The 24,534-nt window shown below is 37.8% G+C and overlaps 1 protein-coding gene across 1 annotated transcript in view; it reads right to left on the reverse strand.

The window, feature by feature from the left end:
- Cntnap4 (contactin associated protein-like 4) overlaps positions 1-24,534 on the reverse strand; it is a 262,902-nt gene that overhangs the window by 202,406 nt on the left and 35,962 nt on the right. Inside the window, 1 exon segment of the mRNA XM_005403431.2 lies at positions 22,941-23,051. Coding sequence (XP_005403488.1) covers positions 22,941-23,051 — 111 coding nt within the window.

Here is a 24,534-nt window from a genome sequence, read left to right on the forward strand (position 1 = left end):
AGCAGACCTTTATGTATTAGTCTGATTTTAACCTATGGTTAAAAACATGTAATTAGATTTATCTTTGTATCTCCTAAACTGAGAAATAAATACCTCTCTAATTACATGCCATTCATTATTTTGCATTAGAAAATGAGGCAATTGTTGCCCTGTTTTGTAAAGATAAAGTTTAGCCAGTGTTTTGAGGGAGCTTGATCAAGTCTGTTGAGATGTGAAAGATGAAGTGCTGGCAGAAGATGGAAAAAGCACATCGTTTTTCTCTGTTTATCTCCGTCTTACTTGTATTTGTAATGCACAGTAGAAAGTTCTAAAGTGTCCCTTTTGATAAAAAGAACGTCTTACAGGCACCTTATTTCCACTCAAACCAATGAGGCCTTTCAGACAATTGTCAGGCCACCTATCACAGTTTACGGTTCCCTGTGTATATTGATCCATTGAGTCATAATAAAAATAGTGCTTCCAGCTGGGAATGACAGTTAATGGAAACATTTTTTGGATCAGAAAAGACGGACCAAAAAAAAAAAAGACTAGGCTGTGCTTCTGCCTAGCCAATTTCAAATTGCTCCTGGCAATACTGTGTATTTCATCCACACCCCTGCGTCTTCCCACACACTCTGCTACCTCAGAGGAGAATGTGGCAACTGAAAATATGGTACCCTAGCAGGAGTAGCACAAGGCACGTCCATGATGAGAGCTACAATAATTGCAAAGATAAAAACTTTCAATACACCAAATAGAGAATCAATTACTAGCATGGATTATTATGTCTCCATTGTTATTACGTTTATTATGTCTCTCTTCTGAAAATTTGAAACCCACAGTTACCTAAGAATAAAAAAGAGTTGGTCTGTTATTTCAAACGTACCTTTAGAGTTTAGAATTCTGCTCTTTTAATTTAGAAAAAATTGTGATTTGTAGCTTTAGGAAGTGTGAATGTAATATTCTTAGAGTCAACTAAACTCAGCAGTCAAACATAAATGTCAAGAACTTTATATTTTCATTTAATGGCACCAGTTGTGCCTTCCACAGATGCAAAACTGAGTGGAAGAATACTGTGTTGTGTAACTGCCCTTGTGAAATTTTTAAATCTACCACTTTTGCAAAATTACATGCAAGCCTGGATGTAATCTTCCAATATTTTATGTTTTTTATGTAAAAATGGGAGAGATAGTATAACAGGGGGCATTGCTTTTAAAGAGAATTTGTGGATGATGTATAAATAGAGCTTCAACAATAAATTCACAATTCAAATGATCCTTCAGGGATGATATTTTCAAAGCCAAAGAACCATGGCTTTGCTTTTGCTAAGCTGACATCGGGTAAGTTTAGAACATCTGCACAGGTCAAGAAGTGAACTGAGAGAAACTTCCAGAATTTAGGGCAAAGCCCTCTTTCTTTAGCCTCATGTGACCTTGCAACTTCTTGCATTTTTCTTTTTGCAATTCCTCCATCTTTTTTCTTTCCTTTTGCTAAAAGGCTGGTTTAACTTTCCTTTCTCTGACCTTACACATTCAGTGAAGCACTTTTCTCAGTACTGTGGCTATAATGATTGCTTTTGGATAATGAAGACTAAATCTTTTTTTCTAGCTCTGGTTTTCCCTTGAAAACTATATCTCAAATCCTGCATGCTCCCTCTATATCTATTCTTGGATGCCCTATCAATATCTCAAAAATAACATCCCCCAAAATGGATGCTTTACCTCCTATCAAAACCAGATGGTCACATAATTCCATTCACTTGGACTCAAAAGCTTAAATACATTTCCAGTGATCCCTTTTAATAATACTGTATAGATGCTGCCAAATTGGTCAATGTAGTTTTCATTGTAGCTCTTTCCTTTGATCTGTCCCTTAATTTTGGCCTTTACTGTTATAAACACCCAGTGTTAAAAAATATATTCTTTATGTATCAACTTATCACTTGGGGTATAAATTTCAACATGACACTATCTTAAAACATAAGATACTGCACTGGCCTGGGGAAAATGGATTTGTGATAAATGGCATGGCAGGCATAAAATTGTAAGTTAGCACAAAGAAGAGGCATGCGACCCACATTCAAATTTTAGGAGGACTTCCAGGGAGAGCTGGTCTCTATACTGACTTCCTAAACAGAATTAACTAGAAGGAGGAGAAAGAATAACAGCTTTTGCAAAGAAAGGGCAGAGACAAACCCTATAAATAGGAGAGATTGTCACATGCTCAGGGACTTCAAGTTGTAGAAAATAGTTGGAGTGTAAAGTCTTAGGAATTAGCATGAAAAGGAGACAGGAACTAGAATGGTGAGCAGAAGTTGACCTTAAGGGCCATAAAGGATACACCAAACCCTACAGGAAGGAAAATCAGGACAACAGGATGATTCTAAGAAGTAAATACATTGCCATTCGGCAGGGTAGAAAGGTGTCCTTGGTCAAATTATAGCTCAAAGAACAAATACTTTGGGGGTAATTGTATTAATCAGAGTTGGAAAGTCTGGGGCTTTTATGAGTAAATGGATGCAACTTGAGACCACACTCACAAGTGAAATAAACAAGACTCACATGTGTAAACATCATATTGTCTCCCTGGTGTGAGAAGCTGAAAAAGTAAATAAGGTCTAATATGCAAAATAGATATTGTGTAATGGGAAGAAACTGTTCAAAAGGAAAGAGAAATTGCTGTCGGGAAAAGGAGAAGGGAAGGAAGGGAAAAGAAAAAATACAAGATAGTTAAGATAGTTCTACTACTAGTGTTTCTTAGTTCACTGAGAAGAAAGCTTTGGCCTAATACTGTTGGGACAATTTTTCATACCTATATTTTATACTCTGAGTAACTACTTTGAAGATAACAACACACAATGTGTTCACTATTGTTATTCTCCTATTATTTTCATTTTAAAATTTTGTTTTATTTCTCCCTTTAACATAAAAAATAAGAGCAATGTTTTACTAACAGGCAAATACCACAAAAGTCAACAAAAGAGAAGGAAAGCTGTACCTTCTAGCTATTTGTCTGCTCAAATAAATGTTGGCACAGAAGAGGTGGTCAATAAACATAGCGAGTGAAGGAAAGAATGAAAAGACATGAAAGTATTTGAGAAATTTAGCAATGTAGAGCTGGCAGGGCCCTGTGATATGTAGACAACCATAAATACAAGATGGTAGAAGCATCCTCCAAAGAAGTGGAAAGATTTAGGGGACTAGGGAGTAGCTCACTTTGGAACAGAGGAGAAACTCATCCTGAGTCATAGGAATGAAGGAAGCAAGGCCTATGTGATTTAGATAAGTTTGTAGGCTTTGGAGAAGAAAACAGAAAATTGTATCCATGCTAGATGACTTACTCTTTCTAGCAGTCTTCAGTGCATGCCTCTAAAACATCCAATCTACTCTTGCCATTGTTCACAGAGCTATTTCAGTAAAAGCAGGTAGGGTCCTCGTGGTAAAAGGCGCTCTTCTTGACAAAGTATTTAATGTGAATCCAACAAATCTTGGAGCCTCAGGAAACACTGTGCTGTCCTAGGAAACCTACTGTCTTTCTCTGTAATTTAATTTGAATTATATACTGCTCCAATTCTCTTTGCTCTGCCAAGATTCTCTTTTTTCTGTCAACTGCAGCTCAAATACTATTTCTCTCATAATCTGATTTGTCACATATAAAAATTTCTCATATAAAAGAATAGAGTTTACTGATACTTGTTAAATTAATAACTAAGAATCAATCTCATATTAAAACACCATTGACATACTTGATTCCAACTTTAGTTAAACTTTTGTGAACTGGGCAAACATAAAAGAGAGGTCTGTCATGAGCTGAAGTGTAATTGTTCTAATATAACCAAATGCGGAGCAATTGAAGTAAATTAGGTGGAATCTGAGATGAATTCAGAAGGTCAAAGGGCTTTCGGAGTTCTGTATTTCTTAAAACAAAGTAAAATGACAGAACTTTGTCAGGAGCAAAACAGACATTTCAAAGGACCATATAACCACTTTTCATCCTTTTTTCCTAAGAAATAGTTTTGATTAATTCCCATCAATCTATTTGGAGTGTCTGAAACGTGTTTTGAATTTGAATGAATAAACAACTATTTCTTGAATAATCACATAAAGTGCCTTACCATAATTAAATACCCTAAAATTTGAATTACTGTGGCTGTGTGTAGATTATAAAGTGGTTAAAGTTTATAATTTTAATGATATAAACACTATTTACAAATTACCCTGCTGCCTTTTAAAATACAGAGGAAACAGAAATTAGATGTTAAATATCTCTATGTCATATATACAATGAAAGGTTGGCTATGATGTTTTGGATATTTATAATTCTTAGAAAAAAAATTATTAAAAAAGAGTTTCGGTGACTTCGAGGCACCACAAGATATCAGAAGGCCATAAAAAACTACATTTTCAAAAGTCCCGAAATGTCACACCTGACAACAAAGAATACAGCATTAATGTCCTTAATCACATACCCTGATTATGGTCTTCAGGATTGGATTCCACACAGTGATTTCAAACAAAGCAAACAATAACATCCTTGTTCCCAAGGAATTAACAGTATCATGCTAATCGCCATCCCTGCTGGCCTCAATTTACACCCTATAAACCTAACAAAAATGTGATCAATATCCATCAGCACACACATAATCAAGAGAAATGCTGGAAATCTTCTAGCTATAAACAGACATCACCCATGCGTCCTACAACACACCAAGTGCTTTGTGTCCTAACTCAGTAGAATGTCCCAGTAGCCCATACCATGGAAATTATTACCTTTTTCCCACTTTAGATGTGAAGAGACTGAGGTCAAGGGGTGTGAAATCATGGGTGAATGGTCCTGAGCTCAGGTAAAATCAGGAAAGCTGTGGACACAGTCTGACTGAAGAGCCTCTTCTCTATCACCCCTGATGAGGCTTCCACCTCCAGGGCATTTGTCTTTTATGAAAGAATGAGCTGGCACATTGCCAGGTGACACATGTCACATGAGACAGACACAGGACTGTGAAGGTTAGGAGACAGAGAGCACCACTAGCTGGGTGATTAGGGAGGCAGAAACAGTTCACCTGGGTGGGATTCTGAAAAGCCAGAAGGAAGAGTTCGCTCTTTCCAAGCAGAGGAGTCACATCAGGGCAAACCAACGCAAGGCACATTTTTCAGAATGGCAGTAATTGGACTGAAGGGAGTAGAGGGGCACAGAGAGGGCAGCGGTTATTAAGGAAGAAAGGAGAGTGGGGCCAGATTGTAGAAAGTCTTGCATTCAAAGCTAAGGACAGCTAACTCTCAAACTTTGTATCCACAGACCAAGTGGGTCTGAGATTATAGGTGTTAATAAAAAAGAGAGACCATCATAATTGTATAAGTACAGAATGAAGAATATTTAAATTCCCTAATAATACTTGTGATTTTTCACATAGTGTTTTACAAGAATATCTATAACCTTTCACCAAGCTGTTCCCAGCTTGATGATGAACAGCTTGGGTGGCTTCCAAGGCAAGTTGGTTTAACTTTTCACTCTGGATATTTGCTAAATAAAACATCTTAATTCAAATTTAGAGGTCACTGAGAAAAGCAGAAGATCCTACAGAGATGTCTGGACATTTTGAACAAAGACAGGCATTGAATGGGAAATGTCTTCCTGTAAGCATAAAACCAAACATTAATAAACTAGCATTTCACCTCAAAAGCCGGAGGTTTGAATGCTTTACCTTGAAATGCATATTCCTGCTACACCTATCTGCTGTGTGGTCTAGAAACAAGCTACTCAAGCTATCCTGGAGAACGTAGATGTGTGCTGTGAATATACATAATAACATATTTGCATGGCTTTTTATGCAACAATAATCAAGTACTGGGAACAGGCAAAAGTATATTCAGATGTTTGCATCATCTCCAATCTTTAGAAGAAATTCTGATATCTTTTCCCCAACATCATTATATTTTGGCTCACGAGTGATAAGTTCAGGTCAGGCGTATGATGGTGTTTAATAACTTGTCCTCTTGGGGGAAAATCCTGCTGTGTGGCATTTGTCAATTCCTGTGGTGTAAATGCTCCCTCCACAGCAGATTTTATACTACCAACCTGGCAATGCTGGTCTGGGAAGAGATGTTCACAGTAGGTTCTCACAAGCCAGCAGGTTATTAACCGTATCTCTGAGATAAGCTACTTAAGCAAAGCTGCTAGGATCACATTGCAGTTATGAAATTCTCTGTTACAGCCTCAAGTGTGAAAAATGCATCTTTTCTAATGCAATCTAATTTTCTATCTTGAGCTCTTATTTGGTCTCATGTAGAAAATCAATGTAATCATTTCAGAGGAACTCGGTACAGTTCACAGATTACTCAATCAATTAAGAATTATATTTCTGCCACCTTCAGCTGTAAAATGCCCACAGGGACCTATTTCTCTTCACACAAACCCTGGAATTAGTCCTAGAGGCAGTGGGCAAGAGGTTCCCCTCTTGGGCTGCTGTCTGGACAAGAAGTTATCCCAATAATCAAGCATCTTCCACTCTGTTCTAATTGGATCATAACCACTTCTTCAGGTCTCTACCCACTGCATTTCTTTTTTTTCCTATAGTAGCTCTTCATTCTCCTCATACACCATCCAGGGCTTAAATGGGGTCTTTTCCACATCAACATCTATACATTTCAGCAGTAGGATATTCTGGTCACTTCTCTTGAGGAAAGCAGTTTTCTCTCCAAGCACTCTTTCCAAGTACATCATTCACAGTGAGCTATGTCATCATGAAGAAGAGTTCCATAAAACCCCATCAATGAACTTAGTTTGAGGACAAGGATTCAAAGCAAATGCTTCCTCATGCTTTCTTTCTCATGTCTTACCCTCTTCCTTTTATTCCAAACTCTCCTTCTGTGTTTTGCTCAATTGAAAAGGAAAAAGGACGAATTCCTTCAACCTATTGCCCTTTCAATTTTTTTTTTTTTTTACATTTTAGACTTTAAGAAGATGCACCAAACACTGTTCCCAAGCTGTTCAGTGATACATTTTTTCCAAAGCATTAGATGACTCATGGCTACCTGAGCTGGGTAGAAGCTAAAGGGCAGACAGGGAGATTGTGTCCATTTCTATTCTCCACACCATCCCACACACAGAAATAGCATATGAAGGAATTATTGTCATGGAAATGCTTTTATCTCATCCTTCATTACAAGAATTTGTGTGCTCACCTTGTCGATTCCTATGGTGTAAATGCTCCCTCCACAGCATCAAGAAGCATTTCTTCAAGCAGATAAGCAGACTCTACTGACCACCTTCCACGTAAAAATGAAAAGTCCACCCTATGCTATTGCTTCGGAAGCCTTAGTGTGATAAAACTGTGCTGTAGACATTCAAGTGACTGGCACCTGGTCTCTGTAGATGCAGCTTCTGGTGTCTACTGAGCTCTGCCCGCTCCAGATCCATGGCCTTTTCCAGTCTTTTCCATGGCATAGCGAAGGACCCAACATGCAAAAAAAGTGTTCTCCCCTGTAGAATGTGTCAGCCAGCCTCACCTGAATGAAAAGTTGCCGAGTGCTTCACTTTCATGTAAACAGAAACAAAATTAAAACTAAAAAAGCAAAGTAGTTCTTATGTGGACTAATGCAGAAGTCTACTGACATTTACTTATAATACTTACTCCTTTACAAGCACAATCATTAACAAACATGGCTGTTGACAGTGTCTTTAGATAGAAGAATTTTTCAAACAGCATGATTACTCTACTTTCTCTCCCAGTGTAACATTAGCAGTGAGATGTGTTTTTGTTATAGCGATGTGACTCTGATACATATGTAATTCTATTCTTCTCTGTTATAGAAAAAAGTGGTGATACTTACACTGAAAACACTATTTGAATTATTTTGGGAGCAGGAAGGAATGATAAAAGTTGTACATGGCCTGACTAAGTAACTCCCCAACATAGAGTCAATGTACAATGAGTAGGAATGGTCTTTGTTTGGCTTCTTTTTGTTTCTCACCCCAGGTCTTTGAGGAAATCTGACAACACACCAGATGGCCATGAGCTAAAAGCATAGAGACTCACCCACTACATCTGACAAGGAATAATCTTTCAAAAAATAGTCAACAATCACTAAGAAAATAAACAACTGAAACCCACACAAGCAACAAAAGAACACTCTATCAAGGAAGGGATAATCTGATTTCTAGAGTTACTATATTATAGTTTTCAAAATGTCCAATTTTTCAACCCTTAAAATATATGATGCATGCAAAGAAATAAAATGTAGCCCATCTGTTATGGTTTGTGTCTGAGTGTCCCCCCCAAAGCCTCATGCAGTCATGGGGCAGGCTTTTAGAGTTTGATTGATTATGGGTGTGAGAGCTACACCCGCCCTGGGGTGGATAGTTTGCATATGTAAGGGAAAGGAAGAGGCTGCCTGCTGCCATTCCTCTTTTTGTGCTTGTTGCTTTTGCTGTGTTCTGCCGCCATGAGCTGTAGCCCTCTGCCATGTGCCACTCTGCCTTGTAACCTGCAAAGTATGAACTGAAACCTCCACAGACTGTAAGCAAAATAAACCTTTCCTTCCTTATTTTTGAGTGTCAGGTATTTTGTCCCAGCAATGAGAGAAAAGTAACCAAGACAGAATTTGGTACCAGGTTGCTGTGAGTATACCTGACCATGTGGTTCAAGACCCCTGGAAATGGCTTTTGGGAAGAGTTTGGAAAGGTTCGGAGATGTCGCCTGAAAAAGTAGAGCTGGAATACCTCCGGCTGTTCTGTTCGGGAGATTCTGGTCAGAGCTCAGAAGATCAGAAAGCTGCTAGAAATCCTGCCAGTAAAGACCAGCTTTGGGTTGTTTCTGTTGGGAAGAAGGACTGCATTGGTTGTTTGACTCCAGATGACATGTGTTATGGCTTGGCAGAAAGTTTGTCCACATTATGCTCGTGTCCAGAGACTTTGCCTAAGACTGAGATTAAGGGCAGCAGCAGACTGAGTAACCTGGCAAAAGAAATTTCAAGGCAGTCTAATGTTGCGGAAGTGGCATGGCTATTGCTGGGGGCTTTTAGTCAGATTTATATTGAGAATCAAGAACAAAGAGCCCAGCAGGATGATTTAAAATGTTGTGAGTTTGGCCAGAAAGGAAGCTCCAGTAAAGCTGTGGACTGCAAAGGTAGAGCTGAGGAGATCACCATTGCTGAGAAGGAACAAGAAAATAAAAAAGATGGCCTGAGGGCATCACAAGAAGCAGCAAGTCTCCACCCTTTACAGCCTCAAAACTGCAAAGGTGAAAGACCTTGCCTTGAGAAGAAAGCTGCTGAGCGCCATGTTCCAGAATGGCGGCGGTGGCCGCACCAGGTTCCAGAATGGCAGCAGCATAGAGGATTTATTCCTCAGAATTGGATTCAGAGTGCCCAGAGGTCCAGGCACTCGACCCCTGTGGCCAAGAGAGAGGAAAACTTGGCTACTGCTCCAGGTGGCAGCAGACCTTGGCATCATCCACGTGGCCCTGGCTTTAAGTGCATGGAGAATGCAAGAGTTCTGAGGTTAAAGAGGCTTCCACCCAGATTTCAAAAGGCCTGGGAGGCTAGGCAGTGTGCCCCTGAAAGGTAGTGTGTGAAGCTGTGAGTGTGAAGCAAAAGGTACACTGGAGACTTCAGAAGTTTAGAAAAGCCAGGACCGTGGATCATCTAAGGAAAGCTACAAGGAGGGAGCAAAGCAGGCCTAAGAGAGAAGTCATGGAAGCTGTAACCACCAGAAGTGCCATAGGGGTGGCCTCATGGAAGCTGTTACCACCAGAACTGCCACAGGGGTGGACCCTTTGGAGCTCACAATGTGGCACAGATTGCTTCACATGCTGGTCATGGAACTACAGGACATAACGTTAGCTCTGCTGGATTTCGGACTTGTTTTGGTCCCAATGCTCTGTGTTCCCCTGTTTGTATGTTTTGGAATGGTACTGCTTATTTTGTGTCATTGAATGTTGGAAGTGTTTAACTATTCATTTGTACAGGGGCTCACAGCTAAGAGTTTGCCTTACATCTTGGAGGAGACTTGAGACTTGGATTCTTCAGCAGTGCTGAAACTGTGAGAACATTGGCAACTCTTGCAGACTGCTAAATGCTGTTTGTATAAAGGGATGGGTATGAGTCTTTGGGGGGTCAGGGGTGGCATGTTATGGTTTGTGTCTGTGTGTCCCCCCAAAGCCTCATGCAGTCATGGGGCAGGCTTTTAGAGTTTGATTGATTATGGGTATGAGAGCTGCCCCCACCCTGGGGTGGATAGTTTGCATATGTAAGGAAGAGGAAGAGGCTGCCAGCCGCCATTCCTCCCTTTTGTGCTTGTTGCTTTTGCTGTGTTCTGCTGCCATGAGCTGTAGCCCTCTGCCATGTGCCACTCTGCCTTGTAACCTGCCAAGTATGGACTGAAACCTCCACAAACTGTAAGCGAAATAAACCTTTCCTTCCTTTATTTTGGGTGTCAGGTATTTTGTCCCAGCAATGAGAGAAAAGTAACCAAGACACCATCCATCAGAGAAATTATCAGAAAATATCCCTGAGGAAGCAAAAACACAGTACTGACTAGACAAGGACTTCAGCTCATGTAAATAGAGAACTCAGGGAAGCAACGTGCAGAGAGCTAAAGAAAAACAGCGGGCAATGCCTCAATGAGTAGAGAATACTAACAGTTATAAATTATGAAAAGGAACTAAACAGACATCATGAAGGTGCAAAGTTCCACTGAAATGAACGCACTGGAGGGTTTTCACATCAGGTTTGAGCCCAGAGAAGAAAGAATCAGCAAATGCAAAGACAGGTCAACTGGGATTACCCACTCTGAGAAGTTCAAACATAAGAGCAAAGCCTGGATGATCTGTGGGATACCATCAAGTACATCAGTGTATGCTTGAGGGAAATTCCGGAAGGATAGGAAAGAGGAAGGGGCAGAAAAAATATTAAAGAAAATATGGCTAAAGTCTCTCCAAGTTTAATAAATGATATGTCTCTGTACACGCAGGAAGAGTACAACAGATACCACACACAATACGCAGAGTTCTTCACGGAGACACACTGCAAACTGTTGAAGGCCAAAGAAAAAAACCCAGTCCTAGAGACAGCAAGAGAAAGAACTGTCACATGCAAGAAACCTTCAACAATATTAACAGCTAATTTCTCGTCAGAAATCATGGTGATCAAAATATTTGAAGTGTTGAAAGAAAAAGCTGTCAAACAAGGGTTCTATATTTGTCCAAATTGTCCTTTTATACTGATCAGGAAAATATCACATTGTCAGATAAACAAAGATAATGGAATTTGTGGCTAATAGACCTGCCTAACAAGAGTGGAGGCTTTTGTGGAAAAAAGACAGGAAGCCAGACAGCCATGCAAAGTTCTACGAAGAAATAAAGAAGGACGGTACAGTAAATATTTAGATAAACACAAAAGAAATTGTTGCTACATACTGGGTCTGTAATTCCTCTCTCTCCTGTATGATTTTAAAAGAGAAGTGTATAAAATAATAACTGCACACCTGTGTTAGACCACATAATGGATAGAGTTATAATTTATGAAAACCATAATGAGAGTGAAGAGATAGTGCTGCACAGAAGTACCGTGTATACTATTCAAACAAAGGAATTGTAGGACTGGGGCTTTAGCTCAGCGGCACAGCACCTGCCTGGCAAGCCCAAGGTTGGGAGTTTGATTCCAGGTACCATAAAAAAAAATTGTAATTATAAATAGATCATTATGAGTTTAAGGAATTAATTACAATTACCAAACTAACCACAAACAAAAAAAAAAAATTTGACAAGGAAAAATAAATTAGAATGGAATCAAGATGGTAGACCACAAAAAATCAATTAAAAGTATATTAAACATATTTTTGAACCTGGTAAACGTAATGGTTTCACAACATTGTGAATGTACTAGATATCACTGAACTGAACATTTTATAATTGTTACTTTTATGTTATGTTAATTTCTAAAAAGTGTAGGAGTAAATCAATCATTCATAAAATAAAGCCTGATTTTTATACATTATTTACTACTTTCTTTGTCTAAATGCTGTTGTAAAATTCTCACATTCAAATATATACATGCTCCATCTCTGTTTTCTTTTTTATTTGCCCTAAAAGTGCAGTCATTCCTTATATTTATGACACTGCTCTGAATTTCTATTTCTGATACTTTTATTTCATTTCTGCTTTTTCTGCATCGATGAGTTTCTTATGTAATTGTGCTAATCATAGAATTAATGCCATGCAGTATTAACAGCAGATTAAAAAAATAGGTTTAATAAACATAAGTGATAGCAGGAATTAAGCAAAGATGTGTTAGCAAGAGAAAATGTTTTTAATGGTAGTAAATTATTTTGCAGTTTAATTTTTGAGGGGTTGTTAATTTTTTTATTTCTTTTTCTTTGAAATTATCAAACAATCTGCTCAACCACAGCAGACTATTAGCTGGATTTTGAAACACACATTTGTGAATATGCATAAATGGAATGCAAGCAGGATCGAATGTCTTAGGCAGGCCCACAAGTCACCACTGAGCTTTAAAATTTATTTTCATTTTAGAAAGACTCAAACTGCATGACCAGCTATGGTCCGACTAAAATAACCTTGGTTGGAAATCAGAGAACTACAATAGCATAGTAGCAATGGAAACAAAAACAGAGGATCAAGGAAAGATTGCAAGCTATGGATCCCCAGAATTTATTATCGTTTTCAGAGAGACTGATCAACAAGAAATAATAATATGTTTTTAAAAATGCTGAGCTATAGTGATTAAGAAAACCACCAAGAACTAGTAAAGTGATGTATTTAACTTATGTTCATAAACAGTATTTTTGTGATCAAGACATCTCACAGTCAGCTGGAAAATTCCAGCAGAGTGTTGAAAATCCTAGAAGATATTGTTAGATATGTTTCTCCTTCAGCACAACTGTGGGAACTGTCCATACAGGCCTTCTCCCGGGGCCGTGGTAATGAACCGAGGCTTGAGGAAGGACACACACAAGGCAAAGTCAATGATGGGATTATAAAACCCCACATACACATGCTCTTTCCTGCATGGAATCTCTGACCTTTCTTTCTTTTCAATTTTAAGACAGCCAGGTGTTTGCATATATAATCTATTACATATTGGCTATATGGCCAATTATATAGCCAATTTTATATAGCCAAGGACACTGTCCCTCTTATATTATATTTGATTACATTTCAATTTTGTAAAGTGGTATCAAATAAGAAAATATCAGCAAGAAAATCCTGAAATCACTTAAATTGGTTTTAGTCTAGCTTTCTCATTAAATTATTAGACTTTTAAGCTTAGCAATTGAATTCTTACTCTTCCATTCCTCAGCACCAGGATTTATGACCCCGTGGACTCCCAGGGTAAGAGCATCCCTGGACATGAGGAAACCCCGGGGCAAGAAGCCACAGACAAGTGGTACATCTAAAGTGAGAGTCTGTCACACCTGAGGGAAGCTGCACTGGGCTGTCACAACAGTGGCTGGAGAAAGAGAATGTAAACGTCACACAAGAAGTGTCTGGTACACCACGACACACCTTTAATTTGAACACTCTAATATGAGTGAGAGACCAAAGGAAAAGTTTGTTTTGTGCTCTATTGTTGATTTTTTTTCTGCTAGCTCGCTGCTCCCCTCCCCTACTGGGAAGGATGTTCAGGGTCCAGCTGCCATGGTTTCAGACAAGAAAGCCCTAAATTCCTGCTTTCAGTCTCTAGTTATGCTGCCCACCCATCTCTCAGAGCACATGTACCCTCCAGCCTACGGGGGGCATTCTAATTCTAAGCCAAGTCTCAGTCCCTTCACACAGGTATGCTAATATATTTGTTTAGGGTATTTTGCATTTATATTCATGAGAGAGAGTGGCTTTTAATTTTCCTTCCTTGTTTGTCCTTGAGATGGTGTGGTACCAAGGTTATGCTGGCCTCATAGAATAAGTTAGGAGAATTTTGACTTTTTGCTGCTCTCTGGGAATGTGTAAGATGAGAGTTCTATCTTCCTTAAACATGTTTGGAAGAATTCCCACTTGAAAGCTAGTTTGCCTGAAGTTTTCTTTGTTGAAACAGTTTAATTATGGGTTTATTATCTTTTAGAGACAGAGAAACCTTTTCTTTTCTGTTCCTTGAATAAAATTGTGTAGGTTGTTCTCAAATGTTTTTAGTTCACTTAAATTTTCAAAATTGTCATCATGAAATTTGTTTAAAGTGTCCTCATGAAAGACTTTTTCTATTACTGATTGTATGACATGTTTGTTTTCTATTCCATTAATTCATGTATTCTTGTATTTTCCTCTGTTTATTTTAATCTATTGGGGTTTGTCCTTATTTCTTGAGATGGTATTTGGATGGTTCATTCACATTTAGTATTATTTCTTTTGTAATATTTAAAATTAAGCTATCAGTTTTGGTCTAACTCACACCTCAAGATGTTAATTTATAATATTTTGTTATCATAGAGTTAAAATGTCCACTAATTTCCATTGAGATTTCTTTCTGAAGAGTGTGTTAGTTAGATTCCACACCTTTCTGGATTATAGGTATTTTTTAATTAATGATTTCTAGCTTAGTTATACTGTAGCTGGGGCACATAATATGTAAGATTTTGATCCTTTGAGAATTATTGGCATCTTTTTGATGGCCCGGAATAAATTTAGGTAAACATCTAGGTGTGCTTGATAAGAATGTGCATCCTGCAGTTGTTACAGATGAGTTATATATTATATAAATATAATTTATAAATTATAAATTTATCCATCTAGTCAGATTTGTTATTTTTGCTATTGAAATCATCTGCATTTCCACAGATGTTTGTGTACTTGTTCAACAAAGTGTACCTTAACAATAATCCCACTATATTTTCATATTTATATTGCCTATTTGTACTGCTGTTTCTGATTACTTTGCTTTATAGATTTTGAGGCTCTGTTATTTAGTATAAGAATATCGGGCTCACTGCATGGTATTTCACTTCTTTCCAGCATCTTTGACCTTGAAAGCTGGCTGTCTTGGTTTCTCTCAGACACTTCAAGCAGTTAACACTTTCTGAGTGGTTTACTAGCTTCTAGAAATGCAACTGAATAATAGGGCTGAATGTTTGGGGTCCCCACAAAATCTGTTCATTGAATCCTTACCCCCAGTTTGATGATTAATTTGAGATGGCTTTTGGGAAATAAGTAATTGGGTGTGATGAGATCATAAGGGTGGGGCACTTGCAGTAGATTAGTGCCCTTAAAAGAACCAGAAGACAAAGAGCTGGTTCTCTTTCCACATCCACGTATCCAGGAAAGCAATTTAACCACAGAGAAGGTGCTATCAGAAAGCCAGAAAGAGGCCTTCACCAGACATCGAATCTGCTGCCGCCTTAATCCTGGACTTTTCATCCTCCAGAACTGTGAGAAATAAACGTCTGATGTTTGAACAAATCAGGCAGTAGCATTTTATTGAGACAACTCGAAGTAAGACATCGCTTGTCTAAATTAGCACCAGATACCTTCTAGACTCAGTACTCTTACCTTGAATTTGGTTAAAGTCTTAAGATCAGGGATAATGCCTGGGACTTCTGAAATTATTTGGCCTCTTCCCCTCCCTAACCCAACTTCTTCCACTCCATAACTGCTGTTCCCTGGCAGCTATGCCTAACAAATCACTTGCACCACCACCGCTGACCCAGTTGTACTTCTGGAAAAACCCATTTTAAGATACCACCTGACAGTTAACCCTCAGATTATTCATGGAACCTACCTGTGAAATTTTCCTACTCAATGCTGTGAAAAATATAAAATACACCCGAAAAGAATGGAAGTTATATATTAGTGAAAAATTTGAGTTTTATGGATATATTTTAATTGACTAAATGCAAGATACAGTATCAGTCTTAATAGGATCATTATTTAGAATTTGAATTCCTTTATCTTAGAAAAGTTTGGGGTTGGGGATTTAGCTCAGGGACACAGCGCCTGCCTGCCAAGCATGAAGTCATGAGTTCGATTCCCAGTACTGGGGAACAAAAAAAAAGAAAAGAAAGAAAGAAAAAAACTTGAAGATATTTCCTAAACCTGAGGCATCATATGTCCGCTAATTTGAGGGGACTATGACAAACAACCTGCTTTATCCTGTTCCCCTTTCTGACTGAAGGGCCACAGTTCCTTATACTTTGTTAGATAAATTAGAAAGAAAAGATTGATACACTGCCTATGGAATATCACACATAATAGTGTATATTACCCAAGAAATCTTGAAATTCAACATCATCTTTTATAGGAAGGTGAAGAGAAAAAAAAGAGAGATAATGTCATTTCTCCAAGGCTATCCACAATTTAGTATTAAAATCTAGTTTTCTCAGTTCCCAAACCTGCAATTTTTATCACTATAAATTACTTAGGCCTGGCAGCTTGACCTATTCCCTCACATGACATTATCAGGTTGATTTAAAGTTGGAGAAAGTGTGTTACAGGACAGAGAAGGATAGTGAAAAGCAAGAGCAAGAGCACAGAGGTGTAAGAAAAGAGATGAGGGTGAGCCTGGTCTTGTAGAAAGGGACTGGAAGAGAAAGCGATCTAAATAAAGAAGAAACCAAATAATCCCCTGAACAGTCATCTCTGGTGTGAAATGAAATGAATCAATACAAGAATAGAAGTGCTTCGATGTTAATCTTAGAACTGGCAGCAAACTCACCTCTGCATTAATGAATAGAGGATATGGGCATATCAAGAAATAAAAGATGTAAATCTTCAGTCATTTTTATTTCACCTTCTCAAGACCAGCATACAAAATATAATCTAGAAGCGCAAGTGACATACCACTAACCATAAAAGTGATCTGGTACTTCCCCCTCCAAGCCTTTATCAAAATATTAATCTCTTAGGTTATTTTTTTGTTAAGATCATAAACCAGTTTCAATTGCTTAAGAAAATTTGAAGGAAACTATCATATCACTCTATCTCACTGACTTTAGCCAAAGACATATGAGAACATTTTATATCTTTTTCATCCTAATAATGGACATAAAAAACACAAATATGATTCTTTGGTTTTACTTTCCTTTCTAATTAATCACAAGTAAACTAACCTTTCTTAGAAGATGTACATGAAGACCTGAATTCCCTGAGATTACCTTTGTATAACTTTGTGATATGTTTCATCCTATGAGTATTGCTAAAATGGTTAATTGATGGGAGACACTTTGAAACTTTGGACTGTGTGAAATTTATGTGGTCACATCACATAGTACCATAACTGTTAATAAGACTAATGGTATCTTACTAACCATCACACTATTAAACCTATTTTTCCAACAGAAAATAAAGTATAGAGTCTAAATATCTTGCCCATCCTTAACTAAGAAGTACTAGTGATTTAAACGAAGAATAGAGAATCAATCCCAGACATATCTAATATTGAAATGTTTCTCCTCATCTAAAATATTATTATCCACAGCAAAGAGCCCAAAATGGAGAAGAAATGTGAAGTTGAAATTCACATATGTGGGCAAGCAGTGCCTTGTCACTCTACAGGAGTCTTGGGATCTGACCATTCAAGGATTTAACTGGATTTCAGCACTTGCATCTCAAGGTTTAAAGCTTTATCTCTGTGAACTTAAAAGAGGGTTCATCTCAGAGGCAAATCTGAGCATGAGCTAAAAGAATTAGATAGAGCTAATTAGAAGTCATGTGCCACAGGCTGGATCAGCGTGGAGGTGTGGGAGCCTTGCAATTCCAGTGATCATCCATGCACCATCGGCTTTCTCTGCATCAGATTTGAGGCATGATGAAGCAAATATTGGGTGCAGAAGCAAATAAACTGCACGCATCTGTTGTTCCCCAATCAAGTCCACAAATACAGGCCATAACCAGCGCAGCACATTGATCCCTCAGCGTTCACTGCTGGCCCATCTCTGTCCCTGGGGACCTCTTAGGCACATTCCAGACCCACACCCGCTGTTTCCTTTGCCCTGGGCTGCGAATTTGCTATCCTGAATAGAAGTTATCTCCCGTTCTTCTCTTCATAAGGTACTGGCTATTAAATATACTCATATGGTCGTGTTTAGAATGTGATTATTATGAAATATATGACATGCTGCCTTAACAGCAGGAAACATTCACCTCAAAAGAAGCCCCTGTTCTTTTTATCCCTGGAGATGTAAAGCACCAGCATGCATCATGCATACCTTGGAAATTTGCTTTGGGTCTTTATTTCAACGTAATGGTTATATGCAAATGCACATAATGATGTAGGACAAGAGAAATGAAAGCAATTCTACAATGAGTGGTATAATTACACATACCACAGGTATTATCTTAGAATGCAAGTTGTTTATGTCAGTTATTCAATAAGCTAACGTCTCTATAGATGGGTATTTGATTACAGCAACGAATTCTATAAGTATGAGGAAAACATTGCTTAACAAGTAGAAGGACTCAATTTTTACTAAAAAATAAACAATGGGAAAATATAGACAAATATTACAGGTTTAGCATCAACAGGAAATATTCTAATCTTACAAAATAGATTAGAGAAATCTCAGTATTTGTCAGTTGTAGAAGCAAACTGCTATATAATTAAACACAAGTATATCTACATGTTTATACTCATACTCAAACTATCGTATATATATTTTATTTTTACTATGCACAATCATTTTCTTTATTGCTCCCTTATTTTACCTCTATACCTAAGTCTATCACAGTAACTCATTTGCAATAACGTATTTCCAATGTTCCCAAATGCATGAAAATAAAGACTCTCATCAGGAGTATATTACAACCGCAGCAACAGTCCTACAAAATCTGTCTTCTTTATATTCCATCCTCAGAACACACGTGGACTATCAAATGGTACACCAGCACCTGCCTGAAATCTACATTGATAATACTACAAGTCAAACTATGCTTAATGTTATAATTAGTGGTTAATGTCCCACCAAAGCCTCATGCAATCATAGGTGGGGCTTTTCAGAGGTGGCTGGGTCTAGAGTGTATGATGCTGAGATCAAGGATGCATGATTAGTAAATCAGCCCAATGATTGGTTTGGCATAATTCTGGGGGTGGATAATGGAAAGGCCCATTCAAGGTGTGAGTGCTACCTGCCCTAGGGCTTGTAACCTGGACAAACTATAAGGCACAGAAAGAGGGCTGCTCTTGCTCTTACTTGCTTCCTGCTTCTCTACTTCGCTGCTTGCTGCTTTCAGCTTTACTGCCCACTGTCCACCATGAACTATTTCTCCTCCGCAATGCCCCATTTGCCATGCCAAACTGCTGCGGAGCCGAGCCAACCATGAACTAAAACCTCTACCAACTGTGAACTACAATAAACCTTACCTCCTTTAATTTTGGTGTCAGCTATTTTGTCTCAGCAACAAGAAAAGTAACTAAGACACTTTAAGTAGCCCATTAAAATTCAAACAATATTGAAGCCTCAACAATGGAAAATTATACAGTGCTTCTCCTTATCTTCAGAGAATATTAAAAACCCCCATAGATGCCTAAAACTCCCAGTAATACTAATCCCATGCACACTATGCTTGTTTCTGTGCATATATGCATGTGATGAAGTTTAATTCAGAATTAGGCACAAAAAGAGGTTGACAATTAGTAATAAAACACAACCATTGTAACAGTGTATTGTAATAAAAGTTATATGCATATGCTCTCTCAATATTTTATTGCACTATCCCACCCTTTTTTCTTTTGTGATTCCTTGAGATGACACAGTGCTGACACAATAAGATGAAGTGAGTCAAAAGACCTGGGCATTGCAATATAGCACTAGGCTACCACACAAGGGTGACTTACACACAAGCACTGCCTTACTGTGACAGGTAATCTGACACCAAGATGACTCTAAATGACTAATGGGCAGGTACTGCATATGATGTGAACACATTGGACACACAGATGATTCATGTTGAACATGGAACAACATGATATTTCATCATGCAACTCAGAAAGTCGTGCAATTTAAAATGTAGGAGTTATGCATTTCTGAAACTTTGCATTTGATATTTCACACCATGCTGACTGAAACTTTGAAAACCAAAACTGGATAAATGAGAGCTATAATGCAAAGGCAGAGAGATTTGATTCCATTATATTGTCAGGATTGGCAGTGATTATTTTTTTGTTTGTGTTGCTTAGAATTAATATTGGATTTTACTTCTCTGAGCCATAAAATCTTTCAAGTTCAAATTGATGTGCATTTTCCCCATGCAAAAGAAGTAAATCATTTGTTCATAAAAATTATTCAAGTTAAACAATCCTCTGGAGTGTTATTTAAAGAAAAAGAAGCCATTTACTTAGTAGCACTTGCACTAGTTTCCTACAACTGCCATATCAAAGTACCAGAAATTGGGCAGCTCTAAAGAACAGAGTTATTCTCCCACGGTTCTAGAGGCTAGAAGGTGTTGAAATCCAGGTGCTGGTCAGTAGCGCCATGTTCCCTTGGTGGGCTTATTAGACACATCCTTCTTTGCCTCATCCCAGCCGTTGGTTGCTTTCAAACACTGGCATGTTTTGGTTTACAGGTGCACTTCTCTGATTTCTGCTTCCATCTTCACATACCTTCTCTCTGTCTCTGCGGGTCTCAGAATGAGACTAGTCATTGGTTTAAGGGTCATCCTTATGTGGTATAACCTCTTTTCATTTGATCACATGGCATATAGCCCAATGTCCAGATGAGGTCACATCCACAGGTCTCAGGATAGGACTTCAGTGTATCCTTTTTGGAGATGCAAGTCAACCCACAATAGCACTCATGGAAAAAATTAAATTAGCATAAATTAGTATAACTGATAGTTGTAAATCTCTCGTCCTTTCTGTTGGTTGAAATGGAGTCATGTGGAACACTAGCCTATTCCTGGTTCCCTGCCCTCCTTACAGGGGACCTATCATCCTCCCAGGGTTATCCCCGGCGCTGCTTATCCACAGCTGTCAAACACATGAGTTGTTTCTCCCTCACTACCTGACGATTCTTGGCCAGTTTTCCCTATTTCTCAGGAAAAATGTTACTCTGTGTCTGGGATAGTGAGATCTTCAGTTGTTGATCTGGGTTAGGTATATATAACCTAGTGACTTGCCTGGACACCTTTTCCATTCTTAAATACTACAAAGGATGTTTCAGTACTAGAAGTAATATATAGCCTTTCACAATAAATCACTCAAAATCTGACATCCCTTTATGAGCACTTCATGTAATTAATAGGAAAAAAAAGAAAAACTAAATAAAAAGAAAAATGTAATCAAGTCAGTTGACAACCAGGAAAAGATAATTAAAATGATCCTGTTTTGTTTCTCAGTTTCATTAACATGCAAATGAGATTCATGAAGTTTGATATTGTGTTTCAGCAAGAGCCATAGAAACAAATTAAGAATAAAAATGAACCCCACTGATGGATACTCCTGACGAGTACATAAATTAGTGAAAAATACGATGGATCCAATTAATGAAATATATTTTTTCTGATTTACTGGACCTCAACAAACAAAATAAAGGTGCGTAGGTAAATTTTGATTCTCTTTGGTGGGCCACACTACATGAAAGCTATTGTGACTTACATGAAGTGCTGCTGACTGTTACACTCCGCTTTATTCTAAAGAGGAACATGGGATCCGGACTTTACTCTCTGACCAGGGCTGTGATCCCAGCATTCCTGTTGGTAGAACCATGGCCACAGGATCTGGAAGAGCCCTCAAAGGGACTAAGAGAGTCTTAGTCTGCTTGCCTGGTCCCTCAGGGATTCCAAATTCCAAATAGGAAGAGATTGTCCTATGTGACCAACAACTGTCACTACAAGGTACTTAATAGGGACACAGCACATTCAAATGCCTCCATATTTCCCACTCAGTATCTTCACATTCAAAAGAATAAATAAGTGGGTATATCAAATAATATGAGATAAAATTTCTTTTCTTTTGAGATAAAGTTTCTAAATAAACAAACAAAATCATGTAAAAGTGTTATATATATGTCTGTATTAAAATTATAACGATGCATTATATATTAAGTATAATGTGGACCAGATAGAAAAATTTCACACACACACACACACACACACACACACACACACACACGCATGCATACACAATGTACGTGTTACATCCAAAGTTCACTATGCTTAACATTAAGCAACAGCACCAAGGTAACACCAAGGATAAATTTAAAGGAAAGACTAACTAATGTGGCATGAGAGAAAGAGATAATGAATAAGGGAAACATGTTTTTAAAAATATGTAATTCTGGTCTCTGCTTCTGTGCCTGTTAAAAATATTCTCTATTTTAGTATCACTGAGCCACTTTCCCTCAATGTGTGTGCAGATGATTTTTAGCATTTATGAAAAGTGGTCATTATAATACTGACACTAAGAACACAATGTTTTGAAACTCTCTTATTTCTACAGCAAGTGGCATTTCATTATCCCTGCTTTCTTTTAAACAAGACCTCAAACCCAACCTACCTAAGAGATAGCAAACAACATGAACAGAGTGTTCCTAAAAGAGCACAAAAGCTTTATGAAGTTCGTATTCCTCAACAGCAAAGAAAATCATGTCAACCACATTGAGAATTAAGCAAACTGAGAGACTATTATTTTAAGTAACTAACATCTTTAAAAATTATGTCTTGCAAACTTTTTTAATATGAAATAGAAAGCCAGTTAAGCTTTCATCAGTATAGTATCCACAATGCACATTGTTGTAGAAAATGTATTTTATAAAATACACAAAAGTCTTTTCAGATTGAGGAAAATCAATCCTTTGCATGTGGACATGATTATACTGGATTTTCAAATAAGAAGAATCACTTTGCTGTTCCAGGTGGAATCTATATGTCATATATATCTCATGAGTTTTAACCATTGCCTTATTTATAAATACACTTATTTTGATGATATATCAATTACAATGTTTTTCTAATATATCTCTTTTCTATTAAAACAGAATGGAAAATTAATGTGATTCACCATGAACCAGAGGAAAAACAGACTCACCCTCTCTTCTATTCAGCCTGGCAAAGCCAGGACCATGGCTGCTGGAGAGCTCAGAAGAGCTGCTGAAGGATGCCTGAGGCAAAGCAGATACAAGAGGATCATCACAATCATCTGCCGGGGGGAAAACGGCACATTTGGGTTAGTATAGCACCACCAGCTCCCTTGAAATCAACAGATGCAACAAACAAATAAACAAATACAATATCAAAAACTAGAATCCCGCATCCCCTAGGGTTCTCTATGGATGGCTTAATAAGTTTAGTAAGGAAAAAGAATTTAAAGACGGAGGATATAGAAAGAGAGAACAAAAATTACATGGAAGTTACAAAATTATATTCTCAACTATGGTGCAAAAGGTTTGTTTATTTATTTATTTATTTATTTATTTTTTTTTTTGGTTTTTGGTTTTTCTCCGTTACCGGGAACCGAACTCACGACCTTGCGCTTGCCAGGCAGGTGCTTTTGCCGCTGAGCTAAATCCCCAGCCCCCCAAAAGGTTTATTTAAACAAGTAACAAAAACCCATCATCATCAATGAAAAGATATAGGTGTAACTTTAAATACATTATAATTAAGAATCTATGATTTCTAAAAGATGTAAAATAAAAAAATCACAAAATGTATACAGTACATAAAAATATATGAAATATGAGTGGCTTTGGAAACATGAAATTTTATAGATATATATGCAAGTTTGCAGAACATATCAAAGAAAAACCAGAAGTATGTAAAAAAACATATGAATCAGTGTACCATCATTGTTGCAAATAAAACAAAAACCATTTTAATTCAATTAAGAAACAGACTGGAAAAAATGGTGCAAGGCTCAACGAGAGACTTCATGGCACAGTAATTGTAATTGTAAATTGATATTCAACTTAGTAAAAAGAAACGTAAATCAGCACTACAATTGGACACTATTTTTCAGACAGTCAGTTGGCAAAATATAAGAAATCAGCTGATGCCAGATCATGGAGAAAATGAGACCAGTGCTCCAATACTGTTGTTGGAGCATAAACACATGTGATGGCTTCTAAAAACAATTTATAGCTGGGTGTGGTGGCGCTTGCCTGAAATCCAAGCACCCTGGAGGCTGTGGCAGGAGGATCACTGTGAGTTTGAGGCCAGCCTGGACTACAGAGTGAGTTCAGGACCAGCTTTCTGAACTACATGGTGAGATGCTTTATCAAAAACAAAATTATAGTTAACTTATACATTTGAACTTTTACATAACCCAAGTTCCACCAGTCCTATGGAGAAGTAGGTCCTTCCGGGCAGAGCCTGTTCATGATGAACCAAGGACTCAAGGAGCTTTGACTTTTTACCTATGGGTGTTGTACCTGAATAACTGTGTGTGTGTGTGTGTGTGTGTGTGCGTGCACACACACATTTCTGCGTCACCAATGAAAAGAAAAAGTTGTAAGAAACTGGGTTTCAAAAGATTGCATTTCTGCACCCAAAATGTACAGTTTTGCTAAGAAAAGCAAAAACAGTCATTAACCATTCATAGTCCAATGGCAAAACAACAACTAAATGAATCACACTCCTGTTCACAGTAAAATAATATACAGCAGTCAAAAGGAGTTAAAGCAATA

The sequence above is a fragment of the Chinchilla lanigera genome, unplaced genomic scaffold (assembly GCF_000276665.1).
Source record: "Chinchilla lanigera isolate Chin_1 unplaced genomic scaffold, ChiLan1.0 scaffold00083, whole genome shotgun sequence".
Lineage (NCBI taxonomy): Eukaryota > Metazoa > Chordata > Mammalia > Rodentia > Chinchillidae > Chinchilla > Chinchilla lanigera.